This window comes from Castanea sativa, chromosome 1 (assembly GCF_040712315.1).
Source record: "Castanea sativa cultivar Marrone di Chiusa Pesio chromosome 1, ASM4071231v1".
Lineage (NCBI taxonomy): Eukaryota > Viridiplantae > Streptophyta > Magnoliopsida > Fagales > Fagaceae > Castanea > Castanea sativa.
In genome coordinates, this window is record NC_134013.1 from 44,991,279 (window position 1) to 45,013,013 (window position 21,735).

General features: G+C 35.7%; 1 protein-coding gene across 2 annotated transcripts; it reads right to left on the reverse strand.

Annotated features, from left to right (window-relative positions):
* Positions 1 to 806: 806 nt before the first annotated feature.
* Positions 807 to 18,216, reverse strand: LOC142615653 (putative inactive purple acid phosphatase 28). Of its 2 annotated transcripts, none has more exons than XM_075788396.1 (4): positions 17,981 to 18,216; positions 17,756 to 17,903; positions 1,782 to 2,209; positions 807 to 1,468 (listed from the first exon to the last, which is right to left on the reverse strand). In XM_075788396.1, exons 1-4 carry the CDS (start codon positions 18,164 to 18,166, stop codon positions 1,007 to 1,009), a joined length of 1,224 nt encoding a protein of 407 aa, XP_075644511.1. In that variant the 5' UTR covers positions 18,167 to 18,216; the 3' UTR covers positions 807 to 1,006. The 2 variants fall into 2 exon arrangements, with proteins under 2 accessions (XP_075644511.1, XP_075644520.1); XM_075788405.1 differs by having other exon boundaries at positions 1,782 to 2,155; positions 17,981 to 18,210.
* Positions 18,217 to 21,735: the final 3,519 nt, after the last annotated feature.

Consider the following 21,735-nt stretch of genomic DNA (forward strand, 5'->3'; position numbering starts at 1 on the left):
TGTTCATGTTGGTCTGCTTCAGATTCTGGAATTGAGGCCAAAGATTGCATTACTAAAATCCTAACAAAGTGTATAGATTCAAATATTTACATCTAGTAATGGCACATGTGAGAAAAATACCATTGTTATAGATTATGCCATCACTTATCAACAAATTGCTAGGCTAGAATACCGGTTTGAGAGTCATTGCTTGTGGGTGAACCTGAGGGACGAGATTTGTTTATTCCACAGCTGTACAGCTTCCCCTGGTGATACTTTTTGGGTACGACATTTTCTTTTTAGTTTTTTAACTTCTTTTTTTTTTACAGTTTTTTGAAGTCTCACTTTTCTAGTTATTATTATACTTTAACCAACTATCAATAGATCAACAAATCAATAAAAATTCATTTCATACAATTGTGTTAGAATTTGGCAATGAAAAGAAGGATCAAATGACAGAAATATTCCTATAAAAAATGACAGAAATACGATAACAAGAACAATGTCATTCAGTGCCTTGAAGCCTAGCGTGCAGGCTGATCACAGAAATGACCTAGACGGTGGGAACATATGTATTGATTTAAGGGAAATTTAATCATAAGACTTGGAAATGTTAATTACCAAACATAACATCTAGAAGACTTTATTATTTTAAAAATTAGAATTCTGTTAACTTAATTTCTATATTAAACTTCAATATTTTCTGTGATATCAATGATACCGACCCAAGAGGAAATCTGCCCTAGACAATCACCCGAGCTACTTGAACTTGGCAAACATCAATTGAACTATCAAACAAATAAGTATTCTGCAGTTGCTAAGAACAATTAAACAAAATTAAAGCTTCGGATACCCTCTTAAACCTTCTTTCCTCTTATATCAAGTTGAATTTACAATGTTAAATTGCAAAAGAATGCAGTAAAATCACACAAGGAGGTTTCTTATCAAAATAATTTTAACACACAACATATACAACATTATGGAATGCTGAATGCTATTTCTCCAGCGCCGGTAAACTGTAATTGAGTTATCTTGATGGCCGGTGGTTCCACAGGACTTGCTCATCAATCTTGCTCAGCTTCTCATCATCAAGACGCTTCCATGTCTTAATCCTCTCCACTCCCATCCAGGCCTTGTCCCCCTTCCCAAGTTCAGCTAATATGACCCTTGCTCTCCTTGGCCACCCGGCCTTTCCATATCCGTGATATCCAATGCCTCCACCATAACAAAACCATATACCATCTAGATTCCCACAAAAGTCATTAGTATGATCATGGCCCATGAACACAGCCTTCACATCTCCAATGGAGACAAGTGTCTCTAAGACTCCCGAGTTCACTGATGAGCAAGCTACTGCCTCCTGAAATTGGCCCACAATCTTTTTGTAGTAAAGCTGCCGAATTTCTGGAATTGGGATATGAAAAAATCCAAGTGCTGGGATTGTAAGGGGCAAAGCATCAGCAGATTGGTCAGTATCCGATGTTTGGCCCTGTTAGTGTGTGACTTGCAACATGTTAAAATCTAAATCTAGGGGACTCCCTTCTGGGAATTAAAAGAAAAGGTAGAAGAAATACTATATTCAGATGTGTGTAACTGTGTTTCTGAGAAAGTATGGGAGTATAAGAACTTAGCAGCACAAAATCACTTGTTGTCTAAAAGAGTTTTCAATTCTTTCAAAATCAAGTCCTAGCTGTTTCCTGATTTTTATAAGCATAAAATAAGTATAAAATTGATCAATGTAATGAGAAAAAATGTAGACCAAGTGTGTCTTAACTGCATTGGCACTGTTTAGTTTTGTATACCTGAAATCTCTGAGAAATGCCACGGACCCAACGAAGTTGGGATTCCTTAATCCATCCATAAGTTCGAACTCCTTGAACAACTGCCCTGTCTCCACTGTCAAGAAAGAGAAGATTGAATATGCTGCTGTTCGCCAAATGCGAACCTGGGGCACCATACACTCTTAGGTTATAATTGCCAAAACCATCAATGTCTGTCATCATGCTTCCCTTAAGAGAACTAGTAGGACCTTCAGCTGATGGATTGGTTTGCGAGACAGAATAATCCATAAGGGAGATGAAGGACATCAATTCTGCACGATTCATTGTAGATTCCTGGTCATGGTTTCCCAAGATTGCAGCCCACGGAAGACCAGATTCCATGGCAGGACCAAAAGCTTCAAGTAGGGATTCAGCTGCATCAGCAGTGCTGGGCCCAAATATATTGTCTCCTAATTACAAAAACTAAACCTTTTATAGAGACACAGAGAGACAGCAAATATTCATCATTCTCCACCAAAGATTTTTTGTCCCAATGAAAGAAAGTGTTTTAAGTAGCTTGACTAAACATAAGTTATAAGGTTCTAGATGAACAAAATTGCCAGTTTAGATGTTAAGGAACTGAGTAAACATATAGGAACCATCCCAAACTAGAGAGTATCTAACCTGATCAGTTAAGTTTAATCCCCAGAAACTGGTTATACAAAATGCAATCCAACAACAATTTTCACTTGAATCCACAGCAAGCAATGGTGCATTTTATGAAACCACTATGTCTTTTCATAATTGCCAATCTTATCAAAAGATCTGACTTGAAAAGAAACACAAGGGTAGCTACGTAAGTAAGAAAAATTTTGGGCTCAATCTTAGTTATCAGATTTATCAACACATGTCCATTTTTCTCCTTCCTTTACATTTCCTATATTTACTCGAAACACTAGTTTTGTCTTTACCAACACTGCAATTCTGAGAGTCCAACAAAGTTTATACCAAAACCAATCAACATAACTGTAAGCCACTAACCTAAAGATTTAATAAGAAGGCTCTCTATGGTTATGTTACCATTTATACCCAGTTACAAACTTGTTTTAGGTTTTTTTCCCTGCTGATAAGTATCTTCTTTTCTTTTTTAGATTAGTACTGTGATTTTACAAAACCTTCAATCCAAGAACTGGTTTCTATTAGCACCTCATTTCTCCACTCACACACATACACAATAGGAGTAATATATTATTTGTATATAAGAATTGCTTTGCTGTAATTTAGTAGATCATATAGCTTACACTGGTGTGCTTGTAGTTTCACCGACTCTTATGATGTACAAATAATAGCAAAAATCTAATCCTAATTGGATTGTTCAGCCTCTGTTTATTTATCTTATGATAAGGTATCAGCTTCATGGGCTCATATCACAAGTGGCTCTAATGAAGTTCCTCCTTTTTCTTTATTGATTCTTTTCATCACCTTTAGTCGGCAACTCTCTCTCTCTAAGTTCTCCACACCAATTCTCTACATATGACTTCTCTTCTTCAAATCCCCAAAATTATTTTCTTTCCAATTACAAATATTGCAAATCACATTTTGATTATTAAGGTTACATCAGAAAACCACAGGGATCAACTTATGCCTATATTATTTATGATAGAAATCATGGTTTTAATGAAGGAGATACTAAAGCATCTTAAAATTAATTGTTGAAAAGTTTTGAACTCAATGGCTCAAGAAAGATCAATTCCTTCTTAGTTGTATTAAAGCAACTCCTATACCTGCTTCAAATGCACAAGTTCTTAGTCATCAAACATTTAAACAGGTTGGGAGAACCTTGAAAAACTCTTCCAAAATCAATATCATGCCAAATTTAACTTGCTAAGGGACTAAATGCAAAATGCTGAGAAAAGCTCCAAATCAACTAGAAGAATCTCGATTATAACAATCATATTGTAGACAACTTGGCACCCACTAATCACTTTGTTCATGAGTCTGAATTGGTCACCCAAATTGGGTTGCCAAATGAAACTGATTACCAACCATTTACTTTTTACTACAGAAAATTAAGAAACTCCATTCTATGATTCAAAAGCTCACCTCCTTATCCATGGGCAAAGGAGCAACCCAGCAAGCACCTAACCAAAACCAAACACATAATGGGCATTGCCATTATTCTAACAAGGCACATTATGGCAAAATCCCAAGGTTATAACTGTGATGGCCACCGATATGATCCCAACTTTTCCTGCGATGGTTGGAGTGACTGATATTTGTAATGTCAATCATTACTCACAACTTTGCCAAATTCACAAAAAATCAGGTCACGCTGCAAATGGAGATGGTTGGCATATACCATTCCAATCAAAATGGTCATATTATGATCATGATGTTGATTCTCTGAGGCTTTTCTGGCCTTCATCTTGCATTTCCTGCATCAGGTGATACTCAATCTGATTATATTGATACTTAAGTTGTTAATTCTAGTGCAACAAGCCATATGTTATCTGAACCATCATGCTCTGGTAATCAACCCTTTACATGCTGACAATGATTTGCTCTCAATTCCAAATTCTCTTTTATATTTGAACTCTTTTGCATACATTCTTGCAATTAAAGTTGATCTTTAATCTATTTCCAAGCTCAAGAATGACATTTTATCTTCTTTGTTTTTCTTTCGAATGTTGTATCAAGGATCTATACACATGGATAACTCTGATTACTCTTAATGCAGGAGCAATAAAGGCATGAACCAATTACACGTTCAATGGTATTGCTGTTAGTGATAAATCTCCCATTCAGAAAATTCAATAGTAATACTCCTAGGGTTCAGCAGCCGCAAATGAAAAATGATATATTACAGCAAAATTCTTGGCAGAATAACTGGAAGCTAAAGAATATTACAAATAATGTACCTTATTTGATTACACGTATCATTTTTGCTTATTATTGGTCTTCTAGTTGATTTCGGATCTCTAATTGATTTCAGGGTAAATTACACCACCTGAAGTTAGGCTAGTGCAAATATATATATATAATGACACTCCCCTCCCTTGAGATCAAAAAATGGAATATTCAATTAGTGAAAACTAAATTGTACATTTATATAAACTCCGAAGGGGTAGTATCATTTTGTAAAATCTCAAGGGAGATTGATGTAATTTAACCCTTGATTTTATTTTCCTAATTTGTTTCTAACCTTAATACTTTCCAATTTTGTTAGGAGTCTTTGGTGGGTGAGATGCTAATATAAATAAGGGTGTAAGAGGGGATTAGAAATTCATTGATTGTTATATTTCTTTGATTATAATGCTCTAAAAATTTTTGATCTCGTTTTCTTCCTTGATCATGGCCTGACAACCCTAGATTAGAGTCTAAGTCATAACACTGAATCCAGTTTCCAATTTTCTTTCACTACGTCAGCCATAGCCGCAAAATATATCCATCTTGAGTCAATTTCTCTATTGCTTTCTTTGTGATGCTCGTTATGAAAAAACTTGCCACCAACGTTACCTACGAGACAAAGTTTCTCCATTTTTTCATTTTGTGCAGTGACATAAGAGGACCACCACCGATTGCTAGCTCTGTAAATATCACTTTAAGCTGGTATATTTGGATTCATAGTTGTTAGTATCGTATGATATCGTGTACAAAAAGTTTCATATCATAAGGGCGTATCATAAGTGTTTATGAATTGTCCAATACATAAGTGCATATCGTATGAATCGTATCGTATCGGTGAAACGTATGCATTGTACGATACATAGACATGTGAGTTTAAAATGAGTTTTCTTTTTTGTTAAAATTTGTGGTTTTATTTGATTTAAACAAGTTGTTGGGCTTTTTTAACACAAAATTATTGGTAAACTTAATTGAGTCTAATAAAATAGCAAGTCCATGAGTTTTTTTTCCCTCCCTTCGCTTTCTCTTACAAAATTTAGACCATACTCATAACACTCACTTTCATATGTGCAAATGTGCAAATTTCTATTATATGCTATTAATAATGTATTAAATGAAAAAATAATTCTTTTTTATTTTGTTATTATTATTATGAGTATAAAAAACTAGAATGCCAAGAAAAAATATAAAGAAAAAAATATTAGAATTAAAAAAAAAATGTTGATAATAAGGAAGAAAATGTCTATGAAAAAATAATTTTGCAAAATGTTGAACATGATGATAACATTGGCTTTAGATGGAGTTGATTAGCCAAGATGATGAAAAGATATTATTATTTTCATTTATATATCATTTATTATCACTTTTGAATTTAATCAATTTGATCATACTTGTCATAGACAAAGTTGATTTAATTTATATAAGGGGTTTTTTTTTTTTGCAAAATAACATTATTTTTCAAATAATTTCGTTAGTTAGCAATGTTTTCAAACTATTTAGAAAACTAACATCTCGAGTCTTTTAGACTCGAGTTCACTATAGCAACTCGAGCCTAAGAGACTTGAGTTCTATGTTGAAATTTTAGAAATCAAGTCTCATAGACTCGATTTCCTTAAAAATAAATAAATAAATAAATAAATAACCAAATCAAAAAATTAAATGAAACTAACCGATCCCTACACAAACAAAGTTGTTCATGCAATCCAAAAAAAAAAAAAGAGAAGAAAACGAAGGAATAAGAAAACATTCGCTTGAGCCTTCGTTGCGCTGTTGGAGCCTTTGCCGCTAAGTTCAATCTAAGCCAAGGGGTTTGGATTAGGGAGATCTGGGTTCATGGGTTCAGTCCGAACCTTCGCCGCCTGGCTTTAGTTCGAGCCGCTGCTTGGGTTCAGCTCGAGCCGCCACTTGAAGCCTTCTTCGTGGTTTCCATTTTTGATCTCTCTGGGTGTTTGTGGTTTTGTTTTTGATCCCTTGGTGGATTTGTGTTTCTGTTTATCTCTTTTTTTGGGTTTGTGTTTATCTCTTTGCTTCGTTGTGGACTTGCGGTGTTCGTCATTTCACTTTATAGAACTCGAGCCTTAAAGGCTCGATGTTGAAATCGTGTTCAAAATACTCAACACATCAAACTCGAGTTTATTACACTCAAGATGTTTGTTTCCTAAATAGTTTTGAAAACATGCTAACTAACAAAATTGTTAAATTGCAAAAAAATCCTTATTTAGTTAGCTTTGTTAAATTTTATTACATAAGTAATGATTAAATTGGTCATTATTTGAATATATTTCGAATTTATAATGAATATACCTTTTATATATGTATATCTAGAATTATTTTATAATTTTATTAAATATTTGTGTATCTTACGATACACGATAAAAAAAAAAATCAAAAATCGATTCACGATACGATTCATGATTTGACAACTATGCTTGGATCTATCTTGTGAAAAGCAAATCTCATTGTATGATTTTTTTTTTTTTTCATTATTTTGTGTCTATGTTTGGGACTTCGATTGGAAACAAATACAAGTCTTAGTCCCAAAACTTTGAGATCAGCTATACACCCTCAACAAACTAATCGTGGTTTGCCACATATATTCTCTTCAGCCATTTTTTCCTATCCAAATCACACTCTCTACCACCTTTTTAATTATAATGTAATTTTTTACTTCTTTTGATTCCCTCTACCTCTTTTGATTCCCTCGATTGGAAAGCCTTAACTTTCCAAATACCTAAGGAAAGAAAACAGAGAAGTAACCTTGCAACTCATAAAACGAATGGATGTCAAAATCCTATTTTTTCTTCAACTTCCATCTCATGTGGTCTCCATTTTCCATTGAAGGTCTTTGGATTCCAAAATATGAAGGAAATCCACCACTAAATCCAACTACCAATCATTCAAATCCCAAGTGAAATGTAGATCCCAACTCCTCTCCCCCATCCTCTCTGCCTTGCCAAGGAAAAGTCCACTGAGGCCTCTCTATTAATGGAAATCTCATACAAAACTAGGAAGGTCAATTGAAGAGATTGATCCCCCACCACTAATCTTGGCAGAATTTCACTCTATTCTCCACCCCAAGCTCAAACTGAGTGTTTTTGCTAAGAGCCTCCCAACCCATATGAATGCCTCTCTATTAACCACACCTATGTACACCCCTACCCAACTTAGAAGTCCATCCCCCCAACTCCTCCCCAAACTTTAAAGCTACCACCCTCCTCCAAAGTCGTGTCTCCTCAACCCCAAAACACCATAACCATTTCCCTAGTAAAGCTGTATTAAAGGTAGTCAGTTTCCTTATTCCTAATCCACCATTTGTGTTAGGCGCACACACTTTATCCCATCTTACCAAATGTGAATTGGAATCACCCCACAAAAAGTCCCTTTGCAACTTTCTCGGTTTTGTTACCCACATGAATAGGAATAGTAAAAAGCGATAAAAAATAAGTAGGAAAACTAGATAACGTACTCTTAAACAATGTTAGTCTTATCTAACACCTTTTGACAAATAGAGCTTCTTCCACTCGGCCAACTTTCTCTCAATTTTTTCCAAGATAGGATTCCAAATATAAGTTAACTTTTGAGAAACCCCCAATGGCATGTAAAGATAAGACATAGGCAAAGTCCCAACCCTACAACCCAAAATCTCTACCAAAGCATGCATATTATTAACGTCCCTTATTGGAACCATTTCACTCTTACACACATTAACCTTCAAGCCTGTCACAACCTAAAAACAAGGTAGCAACATTCATACATATAGGATCTAGTCCACATCAACATCACAAAAAGAATTGTATCATATGCAGATAAAAGATGTGAAACACATTGCCCATCACCACGCCTACCATTAGCCGTGAACCCTCGTAGTAAGCCAAGATTTTATACACACTCTTAGGTGATTTTCCAATACCTTAGCCAAGATTTTATTCACAATCCCCACCAAACTTATAGGCCAGAAATCTCTAATGATGGAGGCATCATTATTTTTAGGGATTAAAGCAATGAAAGTAACATTGAGAGAATTTTCAAACTTATAATGTTGATAAAACTCTTCAAAGACAACTTATCAAAAAAATAAAAATCTTCAAAATAGCTAAAACATCTTTTTCCAAAACTCTCCAATAATGATGAAAAAAAGCCATAGAGAAACCATCCATACCTAGAGCTTTATCCCATTCCATATCTTTAACAACTTGAACAATCTCCTCCTTCTCAAACTTCCTTTCAAGCCATCCCCACTCTGTCACCCCAATTTGGTCAAACTTCAAGCCCTTCACTCCTCTGTCTCTTGATACAAAGTTTTATAAAACTATACTACCTGAGTAGCCACCTCTAAGTCCTTATGTATCACCCCATCCACCTCCAAAATACCCAGATGATTATACCTTCTATGGGAGTTAGCCACCTTATGGAAAAACTTAGTATTATTATCTCCTTCTTGATACATAACATCTTGGACTCCTATCTCCATGATATTTCTTCCAAGAAAAGGAGATTCTCTACTTGGGATCTCACGTCAACCCTCACATATCTCCACATTAGTGAATCCAAATTCCCCTTCGTTAGCATCTAAAATTTTCAATTACCCTAGTAATTTTTTCTTATGATGACCTACGATACCAAACTCTCTACAATTCCACTAAATAATGTCTTCTTTCAAAGCCTTCAACTTTTTGGCAAGTAAAAAACTAGGTGTACCAAAGAAAGAATGCCAATTCCACCATGAATGAACTCTATCTGCAAACCCATCCATCTTCAATTACATGTTCTCAAATCTGAAAGGACTTACCCCCCCCCCCCTTGGCTATTCCCCCTGCCTCTCAAAGAATTGGACAATGGAATGAAATAGGACGAGGTAATATCTGTTGAATCACATTCGGATAATGTTCCTCCCAATTATGAGAAATCAAAGCTCTATCTATCCTAGATATTGAAGGTTGATCTGTACCACTAGACCAAGTATACAGGAAAATCAATCAAATTAACATCCTTAATAATCATTAAAAAAATTTCCATAGCCGAAGTCAGTCGTGAACTTGCCATCCACTCACTTGGAAAACGTACAATATTGGAATCCCCAATGCAACACTACAGTAAATTCCAATATCGTTGAATACCAACTAACTCATCCCATATGTGACCCCCCTTTCGCTATTTTCAATTGGGCCACAAACCCCTAAGCACGCCCATATAAAACCAACCACCACCCCTTGCCACCAAACCAATACAAAAAAAGTTCTCACCATATCTTCCAACTTTTCTTGAACCCTCCTATCCCACATAATCAAGACCCCACTTGCAGTTTGATTTGCATCTATCGTAACCCAATCCATATAAGGACAACTCCACAAGCTACAAACCATTTTTCTATCCATGCCAACAAACTTAGTTTCTTGTAAATAGACTACATCACTCTTCCACTCATGTAAAAAAAAATTTACCACAAGATGTTTCTGAGGATCGTTCAATCCTCTAACATTCCACAAAATCATTTTTAGCTTCATAAAGACAATTTCTTCCCAACTACGGTCATAGTTATGCAACCAACTCTCTATATCCCATCCTAATTCACCGAAGAAAACAAATTCCTCAACTCTCTCCTTCCCTTACTCTTAGATTTTGCAAGTTTTCAACTACTAGTGACTTCTTTGTACAACAAGTTGGCTGCCTCCATCGACTCAAAGGAACACGCAACTTCTCATTTTCTAGCCTTTGTAAAAAAGCAATACACAACTTCTCATATCGACTCAAAGGAAGTCCCAAGCAATTTACTGAAACCAGGAATTCTATGTTTCAACCATCTAGAAATATCCAACTTAGCATCAAGACACAATACCTCGGTATCAACATCCAACTTTGCCGACATAGCCAACCATGGAGAAGCTACAGCCATCAAAGGAGCACATCTGGAAAAATTGTCTCTCTTGCCTAATCCAACACTAAGAAAACAACTTCTCCCTCCATCGAGTCACACTCCTCAGAAAAACCACAAACAGACTCAAAAGGTATCACCGTGAGATTGGATTGATCAAGCTCAAAATTAGAACTCAGCTTGATCCGAGAAACTTCCACCCCCTAAGACAAACTCGCATAGCTCTCACATCCAACTATAGCCATCACAAGACTTAGATTCCCCACCCTAATCACTTTGACCTCATCCCCACCCTTTTTGCCCAAGCCCACAAATCTAACTCTCATCAAAACAGAAAAAGATTGAGAAAGGAGAGGCCAAACGACCGCAGCACAGATCGAAGAATCATTGACCACAGAACCATCGTGACTGGCCTACTTGGCACTAACGTGAAACCAAAAGAGCGAATCTCATCTGAGATGATGCAAACGACTTCTTTCCAAGATATCGCAGGTCAATTTAATGCTATCGAAGAGACAGAGCTCTCGTGATGAGTCGTAGAGCATGCTTCAAACCCATCAAAGTCTTGGGCTAAGGTGGCTATTAATCTTTTTCTTTTATCTCCAAAAGTTGAAAATTTCAAGTTGCTTGGTAATGTTTCTCAACATAAATTTTTAAGAGCATGCTTCAAACCCATCAAAGTCTTGGGCTAAGGTGGCTAATCTTTTTCTTTTATCTCCAAAAGTTGAAAATTTCAAGTTGCTTGGTAATGTTTCTCAACATAAATTTTTATTTGGTTCTTCTCTAGATTATTCATCTATTACGCTTCTTATCTTTTTGGGATCTTATCGTCATGACAAATTAGATCCAAAATCTGGTGTGGTTTCTTTGGGCTATAGTAATATTAGGCAATCAATGCATGGATCCACAAGCTAGTAGCACGTGCACTTCTTTACATGTAATTTTCATGAAAATTTTCTCTTTTTCAGATTGCATGTTTTACGCCTCATGGTTTTGTTTCCTCCTCTATCACTCCTGCCTATTAATCTTCCTTCCATACCCTCCCTTCAACTCCAATATCTTAAACTATGATGTCTATATCTCCATTCACCTCATCACAACCATATTAAATAAAGGATGTCCTGCCACATGTGCCTACAACTTTTATTTCCACTTCATTTGGTCCTACACAAGCCTGATCAACTACCTTTTTACCTCCTCCAACTCAATCTTATTCTATGATCACACATTTGAAAGATGGCACTCGAGGTCCTCAACTATTTACAAACAAACATTCTCTTCCTCTAAGCCAACACTGCCTTGCTCTCTCCTCCATTTGTTGAATGCCTTCCACCTTCAAACAAGAATCTTGATTGGATCAATGCTATGACTAATGAATACAATGCCCTCATGCAACATAATAGTTTTTTTTTATAAATAATAAATTTATTGATATCAAAAAGGGGAGCACCCTAGTACACAAGGAGTGTACAAGGGGCTATGAAGCACCGACGCGGCAAAATGGCAGCCGAACCCGCGTCTGATGCAGCCCGATGCAGGGTGCGGCGAGCAACGCGGTTGCCTGCGCGTCAATGCCGCGTCGGATTTTTTTTTTTTCGTTTCCAAATTTGCGCCAACTCGAGCCGATTCAGCTTTGACGTGCGCCGATCCACGCCGAACTGGGCCGATTCGCGTCGACTCAGATCTTATCGGCCGAATATCGGTGTGTTTCGGCCGGAAAAAGGAAATCAGCCGGTTAAAAAAAAACTCAAACAGAAAATACATGACACGCTGCTGTCGCCGTCTTCACCAACCTTATCCCCTTTCTTCTTATTCTTCATCTTCTTTGCTTCTTCATCTTCTCGCGAGCCCAGCATTTGTTCTGCACTTCTTTGATAAGTTTTGTTTTGTCTTTTTTTTTTTTTTTTTTTGAAAAGGATGGTTAAACGCCTTTGGTCAGAAAGGCTTTATTTTGTTTGTTGTGCCTCTCTGACCAAACACGTGAGCCCTAAGCCATTTTTTTTTTTTTTTTAATGAGAAGCTACACCTACTGCCACATATATCTTTTATTTTGTTTTTGGGCTGACCAAATAGGTGAGCCACTAAGCCACATTTTTTATTATTATTTATTTATTTATGGGAAACTTTATCTATTTTAATACCTCTGTCAATAATTCAAGTGTCAAAAACTTGTGTATACTTATATGAGTTTTCTATTATTATTATTATTATATAAAAAAGCATGCTTAGCAATATATAAAAAAAAATTAATAATTTTTTAATCGTCGCACCCGCACCCTATTTTTTCAAAAATTGCCAAGTCTCGCACCCGCACTCGTACCCGCACCCATGCTTCTTTAGGCAAGGGGTCAAACAATCAATAACAAAAATTACAAGAATCTAGGAAATCAAGAAAAGATAAAAATGATTGGTTCCACAATGAAGCCAACCAATCCATTAAAGTTCTAAATAAAAATAGCTTCAAGTCTGATATTGATCTCTCCTTATCTTCAAAGCACCTACTATTTCTCTCTCTCCAAAGACACCACAATAAGCAATGGGGAACAATCAACTATATATACCCATTTCGATGACAACCAAATCTGCCTTGCCAACATGCTAAAAGCTCCACTACAGATTGCGGCATAACCTAGCTCACTCTAAACAATCTGAACACCATAGCCCACATATCCATTGCAACCGGAAAATGAAGAAAAAGATGATCAACCAATTCACCATTACACTTGCACATGTAGCACCAATCCAATATCCAAACCTTCCTTTTTCGTACATTGTCAATTGTTAAACACTTCCCCAAAGCAGCAGTCCAAACAAAGAAAGCTACTCGAGAAGAAATCTTCTGTTTCCAAATACTTTTCTAAGGAAAGCAATAGTCATTAGAGCCCACTAAGAGACTATAATAGTCTTAAACCAGGAAGCCCTCCTCCCTATCAAGTTTCCACAACATCTTATCCTCACCGGACCCTTTCACCGAAGTACCATAAATGGTATCCATGAAACCAGCTAGTGCCTCTAATTCCTGAGCATGCACACCCCTAAAGAAACTTACATCCCAAAAAAGGACTCCATGATCAAGCTTCATAAGTTCAGCCACACTAACCTCCTTGTCTCGGCAAACTCTAAACAATTCAAGATAGTTGACTGCAAGAGAAGTCTCACCACACCAATGGTCTTGCCAAAATTTCACCCTATACCCATCCCCAATATCATATAGAATGTGGCGAGAAAAAGAAGGTCATCCCCGACTAATATATTTCCACAAGCCAACACCATATGGACCATTAACAGGCCTAGTACACCAATCACCCCATTCACTGCCATATTTCACCTCTATCACTTGCCTCCAAAGGGCAGCCCTCTCCATCCCAAATCTCCATAGCCACTTCCCAAGCAAAGCTTCATTAAAAAGTCTTACCTTCCTTATCCCCAAGGTACCCGAAGCAATGGGATTGCAAACAGTAGCCCATTTAACCAAATGGAATTTTGGTTCATCTCCAATGCCACCCCATAAGAAATTTCACTGGAGTTTCTCAATTTGGTTAGCCACAGCTGCAAGAATAGGAAATAGAGATAGAAAATAAATGGGTAAATTAGATAGAGTACTTCTAATTAAAGTGACTCTACCTCCCTTGAATAAATACAAATGTTTCCATCCTGCTAATCTCCATCAAGGTAGTCAAAGGCGAAAGGCGACCTTAAAGCGCCAAGGCCTTGTATTGCTCGAGGCGTGAGGCGACAAAAAGGTGCTAGCCCGAGTAAAGCAAGGTGGCCAAATTCTTAATATATTTATTTTACATATAGAACTTCAATCATATGTACCTAGTGTATTATAATATTATAATGAAGTGTTTTTCAATGTGTAGCATGAAGAAATTAGGTCTATCAAATTATTTCAAAATAGGATTAACATGGTTTAGACTCTATTAGTTAGTTCTAACAGTACATTTTACAATAAGCTTCTATATAACAAAAAGTCTTACAAAACAAATTTGTAAATTAATTAAACTAACAATAGGTTTTATAACATACCTTTTGAAATTAATAGTCTAAAAACAAGTTTCACAACAAACTTCTATAAAAAAAAACTTTAAAATTATTATTAAAAAAAAGTAAAAAAAAAATTGAGGCTCTTGCCTTAGCGCCTTTTTCATGGCTTAAGGCGGTCGCCTTGCTTGCCTAGGCTCTAAAGGCGAGCGCCTCACAAAAGGCACCTCGCCTTAGAGCCTTTGAGGCGCCTTAGTGGCACCTCACCTCGCCCAGGCGCCTAGGCGAGCGCCCGGCTCGCCTTTGACTACACTGATCTCCATTCTATCTTCTCCAGAATTGGGTTTCATATTGCCTTATCCTTGAATTTAGCTTCCAAAGGAAGACCCAAATACTTCAATGGAAGAGTACCTTGTTTACAACCAAGGACAATCAACAATAAGTCCAAATTATCCACCATACCAACAAAAACCAACTCTGACTTACCCAAATTTATCTTTAGACCAGAGACCGCCTCAAACCAAATGAGGATCATACGGAAAAACAAAACCTGATCCAAATCAGCACCACAAAAAATCAAAGTGTCATCCGCAAAGAGAAGATAAGACACTGCCAATGATCTTCCCTCTTCACAACCCACACTAAAGCCTGACATGTGACCATCATGGACAGTTTTATCCAACATTCTCCCAAGGGCTTCCATAACCAGTACAAACAACAAAGGGGACAATGGGTCACCTTGTCTCAACCCCCTGAAACTCTCAAAAAACCCACAAGGAAAGCCATTTGTCAGAATAGAGAAACGAACTGTAGATATACAAAAGAACTGCATAAGAAATCCCCAGTTTACATAATCAAAGGCCGTTTCAACATCTAATTTACAAAGTAGCCCTGGCAACCCAATTTTCAATCTACTATCAACGCATTCTACTCTTGTTCCCTTTTATTCCTCTAGAAAATATGGCAGGATGCCCTTATTGTCTATATGTTTGAAAGCCTTCCACCTTCACACTTGTTTTGTAATGAAGGAACCTTGTACTTAGTATCATTTTTAGAGACTTGAGCTATCCTTAATGCTAGCTCACTTACACTCACTCAAACCAAGTATCTTCTCACTATCTTCAGCAGCTTAAGATAGGGGTGACAATTTGTGTTCACGTGTCAGGTTTATGTCATGTCGACTTGTGAGTATCCGATTATATGAGTCAACACTAACCTGACATGTTTATTAAATGGGTTAAGATTTCTCAACCCTAACACAACTCATTTATTAAATGGGTCAGTCGTGTTGACCTAAATATATATAGTTTTAACCAAATTGATATGATTTATGAAAAACTAAAAAATATAAATATTTTTAATATAAAAGTCAGAACTAATAAGTAACTGCATCACAAATAATTATTCAAAACTAAAGCATATCTCAATAACGCAAATAATCAATCATAATATATTAAAGAAAATAAACCACAACAATTAATAAGTTTATATACCTAGAGTTTGAAGGGTATATTGGTAAAATGTCATTTAATTAAACGGGTCAAACGGGTTTCATAAATTGGACCTAACCCAACCCGTTTATTAAACAGTTCAGTCATGTCAACCCGAATATAACAATAACCAATTAAACCTCAACCCATAACCTGCTAATTTCGTGTCGTGTCAAGTTCGCAGGATGTGTCCAATTTTGTCACCCCTAGCTTACAAAGCCTAGCTACAAACCTATTTCTACCCCAATTGCTCATGGTGTCAAGCTCCCTTGAATGATGGAAATCTTCATAGTGATCCTACTAAATATCGGCAACTTGTAGGCCCTCTTTAGCATCTACCTCTCACTTATCCAAACATCACTTATATAGTCCAACAAGTTTGTCAATTTATGCATGCTCCTCATGACATTCATGTCCAAGCTGCCAAATGTCTTTTTCGTTATCTTAAGGGCAACCGGCAATATTGGTTTTGGATTATACATTTCTCTTTCATACACAATGGGTTTATCTTGTAACGTAGATGGAAAATGGGTTGGGTGCCCTTATACTGGGCTTCTAGAATGGGTCGCTATATCTTTTTCAGCAGCAACCCCATTTCTTGATCTACCATGAAAAAAAAAAAAACTATTATTTATTTATAGGAAATTTCTCTTGCTACCTTAAATCTTCTCTAAGTCCCAAGCCCTTTTTTATTTTGATGAATTGCTTGCTACTCAACTTGCTCTTGCTAATTCTTTTCTCATTCTCACACAAAGCATATTGAAATCTCTTACCATTTTGTTCAAGAACTGGTTTGCAAGAGCTACCTTGACATTCATTATGTTCACTTCTCCAGTCATATAACAAACATTTTCACCAAAGGTTTCCCTACTTCCATTATGCTGTAGATTTTGATCTAGGCGGGTGTGGTCTTCACCTCATTAGCTTGTGGGAGATCATGATAGGAGTTTTATACGATTATTGCCTTCAAGAATTACTATGAAGTAATTTACTAGATCATATAACATACACTAAGGGGGTACACTTTTATTGTCACCAACTCTTATGATGTATAAAGAATAATAAGAAGAAGAAGAAGATAAAATCCCAATGCGAATTGCGTTGTTCAGCCTCCAATTTTCATGCATGTATGTATGTATAACCTAGGAGAAATTGACTTCAAAACAAATAAGCAGTAATTGTATCATATGATTTAACTTAATTTTCTTAATATGGAAGAAAATTCTTATTATATCAAGGTCATTCTAGTTATTAGATTGATTTAAAATTGTTATAAACCCATGGCTAAAACTCACCCTTAAAAACCGGCTTACGGGAGGGTGCCCAAAAGCTTATAAACACATAGGTAAGCTTATACTTAATCCATGTATCCATGTAGGACACTAGGATCATAACATAAATAAACCAAATACACTCTTTTTTAAAAATTAAAAAAAAAAATTTAAATTAAATACCCAACTTCCAATAGGACAAAGTTTAGCTCAAAACTAGTAATTGGAGCTGAGTTGTATGATTATTCATGTATGTATATTAGTATTAGAGTATTTAAAAAAGTCACATGACTCATTAAGAGAAAACTACATATCATGGAGCAATAAAACTCCCAACCAATCTGGAGTTTATGCAATGTTAGTTATATTTTATATTAATGAGTGAGAATCCAACACATAGTTTAATTTTCGCAAGTGCAGATTAGGTAATAGTTAAATTTAAACCACATTTGGCACAAGAATTAAATATAGATGGATAAAGAGAGATATACATACCAGTGAAAGCAATGAAATCAGGATTTTCGGAAAGAATCAAAGTGTTGAGAAAGTGAGTGGTGTTGAGATCGGAACAGTAGGGGAACTCCTCATCTAACACGTCTCGGCATCGACTCATTATTCCATTACCATAATGCATATCAGCCACCTATTTAATTTTAATTTTAATTTTTTTATTTTGAGGAAATAGAAAGAAAGAAAGAGAAAGAGAATGAACGGATCTACCTGAAGGATTTTGAAGGTACCGTCGTAGCGGAACCGGAGTGGGAGATTTGGGTTTCTTTTGACGCGAACGGTGTCGTTTCCTGATAGTTTGTGTTTATGAAGAATAAGGTGTATGATTAAGGTGATAAATGCCAAGTACACCAAACTGTGCTTCCAATTTCCACTTTTTGATGATTCCACTTCCATCACCGCTACTCTCTATCATTGACTGCTGTATCAATAAGTTTCTGTGTTTCGTTTCATTTTTGGGTTATATCTTATATATAATGGGGTGGGGCTTTCACTCACTGTTGTGCCACGTGTTTTTTTTTTTTTTTTTGAAATAATCTATATCATTTCATATCATTATATACTATACAATAAAAGTTGGGTTTAGAAGTTATGGTTACGCAAAGTGACTTCACCAAATTGAATTTTTTTTTTTTAGATTTTAAAAAGAAAACATTTAAAACCAACTAATATTAGATTAGCATTAGATTGTTTATTTATGTCAACTTCTAATTACAACGACTAACAAAAACTAATTAGATAAACCCAATCTGAATCAAATATCATCCCAAAACTAATTAGATAAAATAGGAATACAAAAATTTCTAATTAAAATGAATTACAAGGAACAAAAAAAACTAATTATATGAAGACTAAGATGCATAAAACATAAAAATAAAAATAAAAAACAAAAAGGAGAAGATGAATTTGGTCACAATTGAAATCTTATCCACATCAAATACCACTTCCAAATATTAATATTTTACTATTATACATTGACTCCTTTAATTTTCAAACTAAGTCTCTCTCGGTTTTCAAAAAAAAAAAAAATCTCTCTCCCTCTCCTAGAAGTCGTTTGACATGGAAGATGTCACTACCACCACTGGCAAGTATTTTTTTACACTTTACACGCACTTGATTTGTCTTTCAAAACAAAAATCTATTATGAATTTACGACTATCAAGATCTGTAGATTTTGCCAACAAAAAGCAAAGAAACAATAGTCTTGCAAATAGATCATATAAGCAATGAACAATTGAATGTAACCAATATAATTATACATTTATTTTACATAGTAAATTTGTATCGAATTACAAATTTATCTACTTCAATTGTGTACATTTATTTTATAAGAAATTTGTTTCAATAAACTAATCTTGAATTATGAATACTTCAATAAACCAGGATGCTATTGTTGTTGCAAATTTGCAAAGACGTGATATTATAATATGGAGTCCAAATCTTCTGTCCCAACTTATATGCTTCACTCTATACTCCACCAAATATATCATGCCACGTCGACATCATTTATTATACAAAAACGAAGAGTTAAACGGAGTCAATCTCCTCAATCTTAACTCACGTTCCAAACCCAAGTAAGGGGAAAAAAAAAAAAAAAAAAACAAAGCACTACAATCAAAATACCCAGCCAACACCGAATTCCACCACCAAAACCACTGTTGGAGAAGATGAAGAGGGGATATCATAGCAAAGAACAGAGCTTCCAAGCCTCAATGATCAAGCTGTCCCTCTGATTTTCTTTTTTATTCTCTCACACAAAACCCATGTGAGATTGTTTCTCACATGGAAATGGAAACCAAATCGATTACAGATTTGGACTTAAGGTATTTGTAGGTTCCTTTGCTTTCTATGATGTATAAAACAAAAGTTAAGTGATGGGCTCCTTTGCTTTGGGTTTTTATTTTTTATTTTTAGGTTGATGGGTTTTTAGCCAAGAAGACCACCATGGGTAGGGGCTAAGAATTTTCTCTTCACCAGCATTGGCGTTGGTTTTGGAATGGTGTAGGGGCAAAGAATTTTGTTACGCACTACCATGGGTGGTGGTCCAGTAATTTGTTTTAGGTGTACCGAAATAGGAGTTGGTGGTTGAGGAGATTCATCCTCGTCATCTTCTCTAGCAGTGACTTTGGTGGTGGCTGGATATTTTGATGGTGGTGCTGTCAGCTGTTATTTATTTATTTTTATTTTTTTGGGTTTTGTGTGAGAGAATAAAAAAAAAAATCAGAGGGACAGCTTGATCATTAAGGCTTGGAAGCTCTATTCTTTGCTATGATATCCCCTCTTCATCTTCTCCAATAGTGGTTTTGGTGGTGGAATCCGGTGTTGGCTGGGTATTTTGATTGTAGTGCTTTTTTTTTTTTTAAACTTACTTGGGTTTGGAATGTGAGTTAAGATTGAGGAGATTGACTCTGTTTAACTCTTCCGTTTCTATATAATAAATGATGTCCACGTGGCTTGATATATTTGGTGGAGTATAAAGTGGAGCATATAAGTTGGGACAGATGATTTGGACTCTATAATATGTACCAACAAAAGAAAAACTTCATTCAAGAAATTGATCTGCAGGCAAGTCTTTTTCTTTTTCTTTTTTCTGTAAAAACTATTGTTATTATTAGTACATTGACTTCAGTAGTTGCCATGCATAAGTTTCTTCCTTATGGGTTAAATGGTTGAACAACGTTTAAATAAAAAAACAAGAGAAGATGAAGATCCATTATGGTTGCATAAATTTTTTTAGATTATTAAGATAATAAATATTTTTTTTTTTTAATCTTATCTTCTTCTTTTATGATTTCTAAGTTGATAAAAATATTAATTTGATTACAATCCAAATTTTATAATAAATGGATGATTCTCTCATTGCTTAAGTTAAAAGATGATAAACTATTTCCATAGGGGACTTGGAACATTCTAATCCTTTATTAAATTCATAAGAAAAGACATGGGAATCATAAAATGCAAAAAAGTAAAATTTGGGGCATATCAAGGTGGTCAATTAGTCCTTCTTTCTTTTGATTGGACTTTTGTAAACTTTCTCAGCTATGTAAACCCACTTCATGACAGCCTTTAAGTTATTTCTTGTACCCTAAAGCTGGATGAAGCAATCGGAGCCTCTCATATGGCTATATTTGGAAAAGAAAAGAGAGAAGGAGAGAGCATGAGTAAACGAAAAAGAGAGAGAGAGAGAGAGAGAGAGAGATATATATATATAATATATATATATATATATATATATATATATAATTCAGAGACGGTATAAGGAGCCTCGATGAGTTGAAAACTGAAAGGCAATCCATGCAAAAATTAGAGGAATCCTGCTAGGTTAAGGACCTCAGAAAAATTAGGGATTGAGGGTTTCAGCCAAGTAGGAATCCAAAAGTTGGCAATAGTATGAAGGAGAGGTTCATCCGCCTCGATTTGATGATATGGGAAGATGCAAGAAAGACCAAAAGGGATGAGAGCCTTTTTGAAACTAGGGCCAAGCTTCTTGATCCATGCCAAGACCTCTAAAGGAAAGAATTCTGCCATTGGAAAGCTTTGAGAAGTGTTTTCTGAGTCTAGGATGTGTTTGGTGAAGGTTTGGAGACCTTAACGGTTATTTTGGACTTGAATAGAGGAAATTAGAGTTTCTAGCCCTCAGAACACACACGTAGGGTCAGGACTGCGCATGCATGGTCAAGACCTACGTACGCAGGCCCATGTCTACGCATGCAGGAAGGAAGGCAGAACCAAGTTTTCCCCTGTTTTGAGTGTGTTTTCTCTCCAAAAGCTCCTCCTGTGAGTTCTTACAGCCTAAAAACTACTCTAAACAGAATTCAAGCTTAGAATTTCCAAATATCAAAGATCAAAAATAGCATAATTGCATAAAGTTTCCATAAGTTTGTAGTTTAAGTACATATCCCAAATAAAAGCATAAATGTGAAAGATGTTCTTAAATTCAACCCAATGTCTCAAATCAAATCCAA

Excerpts from the sequence above, each read along its gene's own strand:
- LOC142615653 (XM_075788396.1), bottom strand. The coding sequence starts at position 18,166 with ATGGAAGTGGAATCATCAAAAAGTGGAAATTGGAAGCACAGTTTGGTG. Across the intron at positions 17,904-17,980 it reads GTACCTTCAAAATCCTTCAG|GTGGCTGATATGCATTATGG; the intron begins GTAGATCCGTTC and ends AAAATTAAATAG. Across the intron at positions 2,210-17,755 it reads TGATTTCATTGCTTTCACTG|GAGACAATATATTTGGGCCC; the intron begins GTATGTATATCT and ends TTTTGTAATTAG.